The 14919-nt window shown below is 41.5% G+C and overlaps 1 protein-coding gene across 1 annotated transcript; it reads right to left on the reverse strand.

The window, feature by feature from the left end:
- Nucleotides 1-4351: 4351 nt before the first annotated feature.
- Nucleotides 4352-14624, reverse strand: LOC124116506. The gene is made up of 6 exons (XM_048394554.1): nt 14347-14624; nt 11425-12101; nt 10229-11259; nt 9759-9908; nt 8547-8711; nt 4352-7855 (listed from the first exon to the last, which is right to left on the reverse strand). Exons 2-6 carry the CDS (start codon nt 11826-11828, stop codon nt 4611-4613), a joined length of 4995 nt encoding a protein of 1664 aa, XP_048250511.1. The 5' UTR covers nt 11829-12101; nt 14347-14624; the 3' UTR covers nt 4352-4610.
- Between the last annotated feature and the right edge of the window lie 295 nt (nt 14625-14919).

The raw sequence follows: 14919 nt of genomic DNA on the forward strand, positions 1-14919 counted from the left end.
GCTCCCACGTCTGAGCAACATATTCACAATCATAAAATCAAAAACACTAATGTACATACAGTTGAGTACGGGAATGGAATCTTTTACAGTGAGAAAGCTGTCAAATTGGATCCAAGATTGCACAGCCTTTTTTAAATATTTGAGCCACACATATTATTCTCGAATGGTTCAATAAATAACATAAATAGTAACTGCACACAATATACAGATAACAGATTTCTGAATGACAAAAGGTTTTCATTGTAAATGTAAAAAAGGTGTTGATAATTTAAATAGTTTTCAATATACTTTTATTTACCCTGCTTGATCTAAATTATCAATTATTTCGATCAATACAGTGTGATCTACATTCGTATTAAGTAATATTTGATTTTTTTGTTTCCTTACTAAAAAATATAATATGTATAAAATATATCTTGTCTGAGAGAGTGAGTCAGTGAGTACTGTGTTACGCCGCTTTTAGCAATATTCCAGCAATATCATGGCTGGTGACTCTAGTCTGAGAGCAAGATGAATCGATTCTTGAGTTTATTTAAAGGGGTTTCTTAACAATTCTGAATTATATTTGTTCCCTCCATATGATGTAGTTAAGCTTGGCCAAAAGTGAAAAAAGGGAAAGATATTATTACTGAAAACCACTTGTGAACGATTTTGCTAGTTCTATTTTCATAGTTCACTACTAAAAACCTATTACATGTATATATTCTGCTTTTCCTTTTATGACAAATAACTCCATTAGTTCATTGATCTATGATCGTTATCTATTTCAAATACAATTCTTATTTATAAAAAGATATATGAACAAAAAAGTGTTATTTCATGGATTGGCCACACAAGTATTTATTGCGCAAAGTAGGCAGCCAAGTGAGAAATATAAGATGAGGCGAGAATCTGTTTCCTGGTCGTCTTTGTGAAACACATTTTTTTTAGCACATGAAGAGTATATACATTGAACAATACAATACAATACAATGTAATGCAGTACAATACAATACAAATCGAGATAATTCCCATTTTCGTTATTTTGTCTTTCACGTATCCTAGATATTGATAATAATTGTACTATTAGAACAACAACAATTATTTCTTTCACCTGTGTAAGTTCCTGGTGAAATTCATGTTTTTATAAATTAGATATAAATATCAACAACACATCATAACACACGAAGTATGAATAAGCGGTTTGCATGGTGCGTGAGTGCGCCCGAGTTAGGGCCAGTCACCGATTTTGCCTACGTTTGCGTTTGCGAATACGGTCTGCGACTGCGATTTAGAGTATCAAGTGATATTATGCCATGTTAAACTCACTGACAGCGCCAATGTGATTGTGTTTTGGGGACTGGTTTGCATTTTCTTCTACGTTGCGATTTATCAATCAGGGGGCTTTTAAATCGCATAATATATCGTAGCAATGAAATCTAAATCTAAATCTTGATTCTTAAGACACCTGAATACGGTCATGTTTCTTGGATATTCCTTGCAGTTCTAAAACCACATGTAAGAGGCCATACTTTAAAATGGCATTAAAATTAAAAGTTGTCACGGTGATGCAACAGCTGTCCACATGGAACATTTCTTGCAGTTGGTTGAAAGTAGCCCTCCTCTCTACGACCACACACATCCTGATGACAGAGATTTGGATGTTGTTGCCTTTGTCCAACTGTTAGCAACAATGACAGTGGATCTATGTCATTTTCTTCTACCTATTCTTTCAGCACCGTCAGCATATTGAGGAACCCCATTTCGAATTCAGCCAAAATCGCTGACGTAAACATCAGTATACTACGATCGCAGACACAAACGCAAACGGAGACAGTGCTCGAAAGTCGGTTTGTTGAAAAGACTTGCTTTGTATGAAAACCTTTCAATCAATATTAGAATCTATGTTTACTTACTCTTGTGTGATCGTACGATAGAATAAACATTTTCACTGTTAGTAAAGAATAAATTATGTTCGATATTGGGTTATCAATTTGAGTATTGTTTGGGTTATATAGCCCTATTTACTTTTTGTCCTTTGAAAATGTTCGATGTCAATTTCCTCGAGTTGTGGTTATCACAAATGAAAGAGCACCGACACTGAAACTGATTGAAGGTCATCTTTGAAACACTTAGCGTATGAAATAATCACGACCACTTCCGTCAATTTCTTTTACGTCAAAACACTGAAATTTCATCCGGACTTTTATCGGTAAATTAACCTCGTGGACAAATCCGAATGAATGTATACTTTGACATAAACAAATTATAGATCGGATATGTACCTTCAATGATATGAATTACTTGCCAATTAGATGTCAAAGTAGGGCGCTTGATTGACTTCAGTTGTCACATTAGGGCATTTCCATATTACGACTAATGTAGAAAAGTAGCAAGCCTAGAATACCATTACTTTCACCGTTGGATAGTTCCGTGAATCTGCTGACTTTAGATACTGTTGGAAAGAGAATCAACTAGAGATGTACAATGTGTGAAATAAGAAGGGCGTGGCGCTTTTGATACAATGTGTACGATTTTGAAACCACGACGTCATCACAATACGGCGCTGAGCGGTATACAAAGCCAGTTGACGGCCCAGCTCACCGAGTGAGTGAGTGTGTGAGTTAAGATTTAACATCACATCGGCAGTATTTCAGACATATCGTGACGAGAAGTACATTATTAATACATAGATTTAGACTAAATAAAAATCTGTCAACAAAGGACAGTACAATAACTAGAATATCACAGATTCGATTTAAAACTCGTTGCGAATATATAAGAGCCATAAGTATCACTGAACATCACAATATAAAAATGGGCTAAGGATCGTCAGTAACTAAAGGGAGATCCCAGCTGAATGAGGGTTAAAGTGACGTGTCACAATACGGCACCGAGCGGTATACAAAGCCAGCGGACGGCCCAACTCTATGAGGGTGAAAGTGATGTGTCACAATACGGCACAAAGCGGTATACAAAGCCAGCGGATGGCCCAGCTCAATGAGGGTGAAAGTGATGTGTCACAATACGGCGCCGAGCGGTATACATAGCCAGTGGACGGCCCAGCTAAATGAGGATGAAAGTGACGTGTCACAATACGGCACTGAGCGGTATACAAAGCCAGCGGACGGCCCAGCGCAATGAGGGTTAAAGTGATGTGTCACAATACGGCACTGAGCGGTATAAAAAGCCAGCGGACGGTTCAGCTAAATGAAGGTTAAAGTGAAGTGTCACCTATCGTATTTTGTACAATTCCATCGGCTCCTGCCATAACTAACACGTGAAGCCATTATTTCGATCCACTCACTGATGCTCTATCGACTCGTGTGACGTCTGTGTTATTTTTGACATTTACATGAACTCCGGTGACATATCCAAACATCATTTCCATTCGCTCTTCCATGCTCATGAACAGGTACGTAACCAGTGCACAACTTTTTGTCACCCACGCATAATGTTCGAAGAAGCAGTGTGGCCCCATTGTTATTCTGTACATTCACAATAGCTCCATCCCTCAGTAACATATCAACCCACTTTTAAGAACCACTCTTTAATGCAGAGTGGTGTGTCGCTTGTGTTTGTTGCGTAAGTTAACAACAGCTCTGATATTCAGTAACATAATAAATCTCTTTCGATCGACGCATTGATGCTCTATGGAGAACTGTGGCTCCCTTGTTATTCTGTATATACACATCAGCTCCAACCGTCAGTAACAGGTCAACACACTCTTTCCATCGTGACATTGATGCGCCATGAAGTGGTGTGTTGCCTGTGTTATTCCGTACATTCACACCAGCTCCAGGCTCCAGTAATATATCAACACACTCTTTCGATCCATGCATTGATTCACCATGTAGTGGTGTGTCGTCCGCACTGTCTCTTCATTAACATCAACTCAGAGCTTCAATAACACATCAACAAACAATTACGACCCATGCATTGATACTCCATGTGGTGGCGTGTCGACCGTACTATTCTCTACGTTTACACCAGCTCCAGCCTTCAGTAACAGATCAACACACTCTTTCGTAGACGCATTGATCCTTCATGAAGTGGTGTGTTGTCTGGTGTATTATGTACATTCACTTCAGCTCCAACCTTCAGTAACACATCAATCCGTTCTTTCGATCCACGCATTCATCCTCCATAAAGCTATATGTCGCCTGTGTTATTTTCTACATTCACAGCAGCTCAAGCCTTCAGTAACAGATCAACACACACTTTCGTTCATAGAATTGGTACGCCATGAAGTGGTGTGTTGCCAGTGTTGTTTTGTAATTGGACATCAGCTCTAGCCTTCAGTAAGAGATCAACACATTCTCTCGATCCAGATCTTGATGTTTTATGGGGTGGTGTGTCGCCAGTGCTATACTGTACTTTTACATCAGCTCCAGTCTTCAGTAACAGATCAACACACTCTTTCGATCCATGCATTGATGCTGCATGGAGTGGTGTGTCTCCTGTTTCGTTTTGTACTTTAACATCAGCGCCGGCCTTCAGTAACATATCGACACACTTTTGAGATCCACACCCTGATGCTTCATGAAGTGGAGTATCGCCTGACTCGTTTTGTACTTTTACATCAGTTCCAGCCTCCAGTAACATATCAACACACTTTTGAGATCCACACCTCATGTGTTATGAAGTGGTGTGTCACCTGTCCTATTCTGTACCTGTATATCAGCCCCAGCCTTTAGTAACAGTTCAACACACTCTTTCGATCCATAGATTGATGCTTCATGAAGTGGCGTGTAACCTGAGTTGTTTTGTACTTTTACATCAGCCCCAGCCTTCAGTAACAGTTCAACACACTTTTGAAATCCACACCTGGATGCGTTATGAAGTGGAGTGTCGCCTGTCTCGTTTTGTACTTTCACATCAGCCCCAGCCTTCAGTAACAGTTCAACACACTTTTGAGATCCACACCTGGATGCGTTATGAAGTGGAGTGTCGCCTGTCTCGTTTTGTACTTTCACATCAGCCCCAGCCTTCAGTAACAGTTCAACACACTCTTTCAATCTATACATTGATACTCCATAGGGTGTCTCGCGTCCTATCTTATCCCCAACATTCACGCCATCCTTCTGTAACAGGTCAAAACGCTCTCTCAATCTACGCCCTGATGCGTTATGAAGTGGAGTGTCGCCTGTCTCGTTTTGTACTTTCAAATCAGCTCCAGCCTTCAGTAATATATCAACACACTTTTGAGATCCAAACATTGATGCGTAATGAAGTGGTGTGTCGCCTGATCTATTCTGTACCTGTATGTCAGCCCCAGCCTTCAGTAACAGGTCAACACACTCTTTCGATCCATGGATTGATGCTCCATGAAGTGAAGTGTGGCCTGAGTTGTTTTGTACTTTTACATCAGCCCCAGCCTTCAGTAACAGTTCAACACACTCTTTCGATCCATGGATTGATGCTTCATGAAGTAGTGTGTTTCCTTTGTTATCCTCTACATTTACTCTCGCTGCAGCTGCCGGGGTGTCTCTTGACTTGATACCTGAATTATTGTCAGCTTTCTGCTTTCTGAAACCTTCAGCCGATTGACCAACTTCTTTTTCGTCTTCTTCGTGAGACGTATAAAGCTGTTCAAGTAAAAATAGAAGAACCTCTTGGCTTCCTCCCTTGCACGCTGAGTGCAGTGCAGTATTTCCATTTGGAGCCACCATGCCGACATTTGCTCCTTTTCCCGTCAAAACTCTCACGACATCCAGGTTTCCACTTTCACATGCTTCATGAAGAGGGAGTTGTCCATGCTTCGATATCATATTGACTGTGGCCCCTTTATCAAACAGCATCTTAACAACATCCAGATTCCCACTTTTACATGCAGCACATACTTCATCGCCACTAAGTTCTGCTCCTGCCACAAGTAAAGTCTTAACAATGTTCGCATGTCCAATTGTACATGCTTCATACAAAGGATTAAAATAGAAATCGTGACCAGCAACATTTGCTCCTCCCTCCAGCAAAGCTTTCACAATGCCCTCCGTGCCTGTCCGACATGCCAAAACCAGAGATGCGTACGTACATTCACTATCAACATCAACTCTATCCAGCACCAGTTTTACAATTTCTTCCTCTCCACTGAGACAAGCCGCAAATAGAGGAGACATATACTTATACTTATACTTATCCACATAACCTACTGCTCCTCTATCCAGTAACAGTTTCACTACGCCCTTGTGACCAGACAGACACGCTTGATAAAGTGAAGTTTTTTTCATCTTATCTGTTACATCAATATCTACACCCTTGTCAATCACATACTCCACAGCTGACACAAGACCATGTTTACACAGGTAATGCAGCACAGTTCTGTCATAGCTGTCCGATGCATTCAGATCAGGAAGAAGGCGAAGTATCTGGCGTACAAAGTTACAATCTCCAGTCTCCGCTGCTATCATCAGCGGGGTCTGTTCAGGTTCTCCGTAGGTCGCATTGATGTCCAGTTTTACATGTTGTGTCAGATATGTCAGCACATTTCCTGCAGCATGTTTGCACACACCCAATAAGATCTCATCTATTTCTGACTGATGCAGTGTAATGTTTCCCTTCTCCAGTATGTATTTCACCATGGTTGGGGATTTGTTGCTTGGCAGCAACTCCAAACAGGATGCTCGTGTTTTTCTATCAGTGTTCCTCAGAAATGTATTTACAGATATCTGATATTGTACTTTCAGTATGTTCATCAGTTTATCAATGAAATCAGGATCACAACAGATTTGGTGTGAGATTACATATGCCAAGTTGCCCAGCTGAATCTCCATGGCAAATCTCTGCACCAAGTTGTCAATGCAGAAAAGTGGGATTTCTGCAACGAAACCTTGGTTTTCAACAGTCCCATGCCTAAGTCGCTGGTTGATGAATGAGAGACTACAATTCTCAATGACAAATACTGGATCTTTTTCAGTCAGAAGAAATGCAACACTGTCATAGATTGATGGATGGTCAAACATGTATGTTCCATCTTCCAGCTTCAGATATGACCCAACAAGCTTATTGGCAGATGATACACAGTCATGCATCTTGTATTTGTCTTTATACAATTCAGACTGAGACACTTTACCATCTCCTTGGATCATTGCCTTCAGGAGTTGATGCTTTGATTTATTGTATATTAATTTCTGCAAAGTTTGGTTTAGAAATTCAAGAGGTCTTGTGAAAAACTCCTTTGCTGATACCTTGGCATTCTGTTTAAAGGCTGTGGCAAAAAGTCTACAGACATGTGGAAACCCATGTGGACACGCGATGTAGCTTAATTCAAACATGACCTTTTTCTCAATGTCAACACCTTCCTTTCGAAAAACTGATTTCAAAATATTCAGTTTTTCTTCACGATCTATGGTTGGTGAGAGTTCCACTAGATGTTTACTGCTTGTAAGATATTCTCTCGCTCTTCCAAGGTCTGGTAAAGAGGATTTAAGTACATAATCACGACCTACAAGAATAAATAAAGATTGTTTCTTTTCATTTTGCTCTGGATTGATGGCAGTTGACTTATTCAAAGCACCATTTAGATCCAAGTCAGGCTTTGGCAAATCAAGAATCGGACGAAGAGAGGGTCTCCATTTGGTCCACTCTGCAACGTCAAATTCCAGATCACCAAATATATCATCCATCATAATCACTGGGTTGGTACAAGTCCTGGTGACCTCATTGAACTCGTCTGGGGACACAACTTGGTATACTTGTCTCCCTTGGCTGTGCAGATCTCTGAGGGCCATGTAGGCCACTGTAGACTTCCCCTCTCCTGGTCTTCCCTTTATTGTCACCCATGTTGCTCCTCTGTCAATCTTCTCCATCACCTCCTTATGTGCCTGTGTCGTAACCATACCTTGGGTCCATGACTGTATCCTTGATTCTGTTCGTTCTGAAAAAAATATAATAAAATTGATTGAACTGTACAAATCCGATCCTTCTTTCACACATACTGACCTAGTGTTATTGTTACAAGCAACCTCTCCTTAATGTATAAATACATTTCACATTTGCTCCACATGATAATAAATTATTAAAACTAAGAACTGATCACTGTGATATATATCAGTAAATGAGCTGAGAAATTGTGTTAACAAATCTGAGAGTTAATATTTTTGGCTATTGAAAAGTAAATTTGTAAAACAACATCGCAAAGAATAAGAACTTTTTCTTAACACAAAACTTGTTAACAAATTAAGCATGCCATTAATGGTCATATTGTTTTACATTGACATCCGTTATCTACTTTTACTATCATTTTCATGTTAACTTCTACGTTCGATAATGTAATGGCTCAGAATTGTGGAAATAGTACCTGATGAAGATATGGAACACGTTTCAAGAAAATTAAAAGTATCATCTACTATATAGTGCATAGATATTATATTGCAGAAGATGCACGTAGCGTAAGTCTCTTGTCCCTGTTTCTGCATATACCTCTTGCATCAATGTATTGACCCTTTCATCATGTTCACGGTCTTATACTTGACGACTATTTTATCCACAAAAATATAACTCTAAATTACTACAATGATACTTGTACATGAACAATCATCTATCTTGCTTTATCCACTGGAACTCACTCCTGATCTTCTGTACTGTAGTCAGTGGTTTCTCCTCCTCCTCCTCCTGGGGACAGGGCTGCGATTTACCGATGTTCTGAGTCCCTCCGATGTTCAGATTCCTGCCGCCCTTCACCGTCACTTCTCCAATCTGCTGTTGGACTTGGAGAACGTAATACTGAATTGCTGTAAAGTACATAATTATTTGGTAACTTGACACTCGTGAAAGGGAAATTTCGGGGAACAAGGCCAAAACCATTAAGATATCAGTTCTAATTATATGACTTAATTGTTTAAAACCTTTTAATCGCCAACATGTTATATTAGTACTTATATATGGAGAAACGAAGCACAAATGAAGCCTTATTATTAGTTATCAGGTTTATACTTATTATGTAAAATGTATTCATTGATGAAAAGATAATGCATGCATGAATTATAAACAAGCGTCTGAATGTGTTCATGTATGATGACAACTTGACGGCAAATAGTCTGCAACATTGAAAAAAATACGTTATTAGCATATAAGTTACTTGATTAATGTACAAACGTGTTTCAATTTACGTTTGATATTACGGTTGTTACGGAAAAAATGTTTGTTTTTATCATTTGGAACTACCGCCTTGTGGTTGTTCGATCACCCGGCGACAAAATAAGAAAATGGTACTTGTTATTTCCCTGCCTGGCGCTCATCATTAAGGCATTGAACAAAGACGATCTGTTGAGTATCTGAGTGGGGTATTCGTGTTAAACCTCTGTGTGATATCTCAATGGGTTCGCACTATAAAACCGGCATCAGCCGGACTAGCACAAGCAGCCGCAACCATGCATGAAAGTCGCTAAATATATGCAATTACCTTCAACGCAATGTCATACCCCATTCACTTCAAGCTGTTGCCATTTGATATTCGGGACTAGGATGTCAATGTTGAAGGGTGGGGGTATATATTTCTGTTAAGTGAACGATATATACTTTTTTTTGGTGAATCCTGAGGTCAAATAATTTTTAGAGCAATTACGGGAAAATATAATATTTTTACAAGAATATGAATTACCCTGAAATATATATAAGGGGCATTGAAAGCCAGATGAAATAATGTTTTCCTGATTTAATGTAAACTGCTCTTGATTACATAAGCGCAGAGGTTTTGTTTGCGTTTTTAAGTGAAGATACATTATCTTCATCAATGTCAGCATCTAGTGTGACTAAGTCAAGAAGGCAAATCTTCTTACTTGAAGCAGCACCAGATGATGGTGATGGCTCAGGCACCCAGTTTGTGTCCATCTCCTGTGTATGAGATTGTGAAGGCATCAATGCCATGCTGGAATCCTGGCAGGTAGATGAGCCCTGTTTGGCAATATGATGCGTCAGCGTTTTTAATGCTGTGGGAAAACAAGGCATAATTATTGTGAAGTATACTTAAAAGAGAGCATTCGTTGGAAGCTCCAAAACTGTCCGAATAATCTGATTTGATGAACTGTCTTGGCGCCCAGAAGGTTAAAAAGAACAATGTTTAGAGGGGTATTATTAAACGTAATGGTGACACGTCAGTCAAGACAATTATACTGGACTTTACACTGAATACCACCAAACATTTAGACATTCTATGCAACTACATGCCAAGTATATATAAAGAAAACCACTTTACAAAAGTGCCGGAGTCTTCTGGAAAATATATCTATATCACGGTTCGCTTCCTTACCATCATGGATACTGTGAGAGTTCTGACGCTGGCCAGTCTCAAGCACCACTTTTGAAAAAGCTGCTGCCCCCAATGTAACATTCCCGCCTTCCTCATCATCTTCATCAGTTTCTCCTTCTTCTTCCTCCACAGTGTCCGCTGTTTGAACGTCCTCTGTCGCAACATCAGCAACTGCTGACCAAGTGCTCCTGGTGACTGTAGAGCATGGAGGACCTTTGTGCCTTTTACCGATTTTTTCTTTCCTCTTTTTATTTGATATTTGTTTTCCTTTACCCCTCTTTCCACATCTAGCATCGTGTTGCTTTTTCTTGACAGCAGATGGCCTCTGCTTCTTTCGTGATTTCATGTTACCTTTACATTCGGTGTCCCTTTTAGATTTTGTTTCTGTTTGAGTGTCTTTTTCAGAATATAATTTCCCTGGTCCCTTTAAAGGGTAAGATGTGTCATCCTTCCTTAATACAACCCTTCTGTCTAATGTTGACATTTCTTCAGATTTAGAATTTTGTTGTGAATTCAATCCTTCATCTTTTTCATGCCGTTGTCGCATATTTCTCTCAGTGATGCGTAAGCTCCTTCGTTTATCACTGATATCTTTGTGTTCTCTCATCTCATATCCTCTCCTTGTTCGCCCCTTTAGTTTGGTCAACCCTTTACTTCTGGTTTGTACTTCCTCATTTCTGCTTTCTGTCTTAAATGTCCCTTTCATTAACCGGGTCACGATCTTGTCTCTTGTCCCTGTTTTCTTATCCTGCTTGCATTCACTTACTGGTTCGTCTGTCCTTATCTTTAGGTTGGTGGACTCTTTACTTCTGATCCCAACTCGATGTTTTTTCGCGCCTTTCGCCGTCCTCTTCTTCGCCATGTCAGTCCCTTTATTTCTTGACTCTAACGACATTGATCTGTTAGCAGCACTGTCAGTCTCATTTGGCCTTCTTCTGTTTCTCTGGGTCAACCCTTTACTTGTGCCTTCAACTCTCATTCCCTCATTGGCCCCACCCTCTGTGTCCTCCATCCTTCTTGACTTTACCCTTGGCAGCCCTTTACTTCTGCCTTCAACCCTCATCCTCTCATGGGCCTCACCCTCTGTGTCCTCCATCATTCTTTTCTTTACCCTGGTCAACCCTTTACTTCTGCCATCAACCCTCATTCTCTCATTGGTCTCACCCTCTGTGTCCTCCATCCTATTCTTTACCCTGGTCAACCCTTTACTTCTGCCCTCAACCCTCATTCTCTCATTGGTCTCACACTCTGTGCCCTCCATCCTTTTCTTTACCCTGGTCAACCCTTTACTTCTGCCCTCGACCCCCATTCTCTCATTGGTCTCACCCTCTGTGTCCTCCATCCTTCTTTTCTTTACCCTGGTGAACCCTTTACTTCTGCCCTCAACCCTCATTCTCTCATGGGCCTCACCCACTGTGTCCTCCATCCTTCTTTTCTTTACCCTGGTCAACCCTTTACTTCTGCCCTCGACCCTCATTCTCTCATGGGCCTCACCCTCTGTGTCCTCCATCCTTCTTTTCTTTACCCTGGTCAACCCTTTACGTCTTGTGTCCACCTTTACTCTCTCTCTTTGTCTCCACTCTCTGTCCCATGCACCCATCTTTCCCTTACACAAGCCAACACTTTACTTCTCGTCTGCATGTGCACTGTTTTCACGCCATCAATTACTGTGTTATTGATCCTTGCTAACTTTACTTGGGTGAATCGTTTCTCTATGACTACGACCTGCCCTCTCTGTCGCTCATATTTTCCAGTTGGAATATTTTTATTATTGGGCTTGCTGTTTCCTTCAGTACCACCACAGGAGAAAAGACATTTATATCAATCTGATGCTACAACTGTTCTCATTCTTGAACGGTGAATTCTCGGAAACCTGCACGAATAAGAAAATAAAAACACAACTACGTTTGTAAACACACCTCTGCAGATACAGTCTTTCAGAGTGTAAGGGAGAGAGTGACCAGGGTGTAGTGGAGGCAGTGTTCCGGGTGAAGATGAGAGAGTGACCAGGGTATAGTTGAGGCATTGTTCAGGGTGTTGGTGAAAGAAGGATTAGGGTGTAGTGGAGGCAGTGTTGAGAGTGTAGGTGAGAGAGTGACCAGGGTGTAGTTGAGGCATTCTTCAGGGTGTATGTGGATAGAGTGACAAGGGTGTAGTGGAGGCAGTTTTCAGGGTATTGGTGAGAGAGTGATTAGGGTGTATTTGAGGCAGTGTTGAGGGTGTAGATAAGAGAGTGACCAGGGTGTAGTTGAGGCAGGGTATAGTGGAGCCAGTGTTCAGGGTGTAGGGGAGAGAGACTCCTGAGTGTAGTGGAGGCAGTGTTCGGAGAGTAGGTGAGAGAGTGGCCAGGGTGTAGTGGAGACAGTGTGCAGGGTTTTGGGAAGAGAGAGTCCAGAGTATAGTGGAGCCAGTGTTCAGAGTGGAGATGAGAGAGTGACCAAGGTGTAGTGGAGGCAGTGTTCAGGGTGTAGGTGAGAGAGTGACCAGGGTGTAGTGGAGGCAATGTTCAGGGTGTAGGTGAGAGAGTGATGAGGGTGTAGTGGAGGCAGTGTTGAGGGTGTAGGAAAGATTTACCAGGGTGTAGTGGAGGCAGTGTTGAGGGTGTAGGAAAGATTTACCAGGGTGTAGTGGAGGCAGTCTTCAGAGCTTAGGGGAGAGATTTACCAGGGTATAGTGGAGCCAGGTCACAGGGTGTAGGTGAGAGAGTGACCAGGGTGTAGTGGAGGCAGTGTTCAGGGTGTAGGTGAGAGAGTGACCAGGGTGTAGTGGAGGCAGTGTTGAGGGTGTAGGAAAGATTTACCAGGGTGTAGTGGAGGCAGTCTTCAGAGCTTAGGGGAGAGATTTACCAGGGTATAGTGGAGCCAGGTCACAGGGTGTAGGTGAGAGAGTGACCAGGGTGTAGTGGAGGCAGTGTTCATGGTGTAGGTGAGAGAGTGACCAGGGTGTAGTGGAGGCAGTGTTCAGGGTGTAGGTGAGAGAGTGACCAGGGTGTAGTGGAGGCAGTGATCAGGGTTTTTGGAAGAGAGATCTCACGGTATAGTAGTGTCAGTTCACAGGGTTTAGGTGAGAGAGTGACCAAGGTGTAGTGGAGCCAGTGTTGAGGGTGTAGGAAAGATTTACCAGGGTGTAGTGGAGGCAGTGTTCAGGGTGTAGGAAAGATTTACTAGGGTGTAGTGGAGGCAGTCTTCAGAGCTTAGGGGAGAGATTTACCAGGGTGTAGTGGATGCGATATTCATAGTGTTTGGGAAAGAATGCCCAGGTTGTAGTGGCGGCTGTATTCAGGGTGGGTGTTGAGGAGAGTGCGTCCAGGATGTCGTGACGGATGTTTTCATGGTGTTGGGGAGAGATTAACCAGGGTGTAGTAGAGGCAGTATTCAGGGTGGTTGTAGGGGAGAGAGCGTCCATTATGTAGTGACGGATGTTTTCAGGGTGTTAGAGAGAGATGTAGTGTACCAAGGTGTAATGGAGGCAGTGTCGGGGTGTAAGTGGGTAAGAGGTATGTTTACGACGCACCGTGTCAACACATTAAAACTGAACTATAAAACGAACGTGTTCCAAGTCTACAGCTTGGGTCATACTGTTATGACGACATGCATGTATATCTGTATCTGCATGTATAGGGTGTATATATCCATATCTATTTTTCAGACATAAATCTATAGGCAGTATCTTTATCAAAATCTCAAGAATTGCACGAGGGGGAATTAATCACTACAATATGCATAGTAATGAAGGAAGTATTCTCCGTCCTTATCTTGAGTCCTGCCTTCTCCGTCCCTTCACATCGATTTTCAGCTCTCGTCTACGACCTGACCTAGATCAATTCGTGCCGTGATCCTTCCGGGTTTGTAGTCCGGGACAAGACATAGCTATAGGTTGTTCCATAGGATTATATACATTAATATCCCGATTTGAAATGTGGTTACTAATACACATTTGAACCTGCGCATCTCATAAGCAGCGTAATCAACATAAACCTTGTTTCGGTATCGTCAGGGCTTCATTTTCGTGAAATAAACAACATTCAGCATTGAAAAGCATACTAAAGACAAGTACATCTATACATACGCCGTTCTCTCAAATTAATTAGAATTGCTAGCTACTTTAGATTTACTTACAGTCAATGAAGTCACTGATAGATTGCCTCGGAACAGGCCAACTGTACGAGTGTGGACAAACCCAGCTTATCTATGACTATAAGAGAACGGGGCTCCTCACAGAGAAGATATGTCTATGCTGTGCATGTGAGTTTTGTAATGCGTAACAATGCAATATGGATTTTGTGTTGATTTATATTACAACAGCGCGGTGACTCATAACTACCGCTTGGTGTTAAGCTCTGAAGAGTTACTTGCCTTGACTGGGAAGACAATCTGTAAGGATCGTCGGGGCAACTTTCTTCGTATAATACACACGTGGTCGACCAAAGCGGTTACGTTGGGGTGGGTTGGGGTTGGGTTGGGGTGGGGTGGGTAGGGTGTTGGAGGGGTGGAGTTGGGGTCCACACGCCATCATATTCGATCATCTGTTTTGCTGCAAAATGATTAATTCCTCAAGATTCAACTCTATTGGCGAAGCTTTTGATCTTTCTCTCTCTCTATATATATATATTATCCGGAATTACTTCTATTTTATAATTTGTTTGTTTGTTTGTTGTTTAAAGTCGCACTCAGCATTATTCTAGCTATATG

This window comes from Haliotis rufescens, unplaced genomic scaffold (genome assembly GCF_023055435.1).
Source record: "Haliotis rufescens isolate VD_foot unplaced genomic scaffold, xgHalRufe1.0.p SCAF_13, whole genome shotgun sequence".
NCBI lineage: Eukaryota > Metazoa > Mollusca > Gastropoda > Lepetellida > Haliotidae > Haliotis > Haliotis rufescens.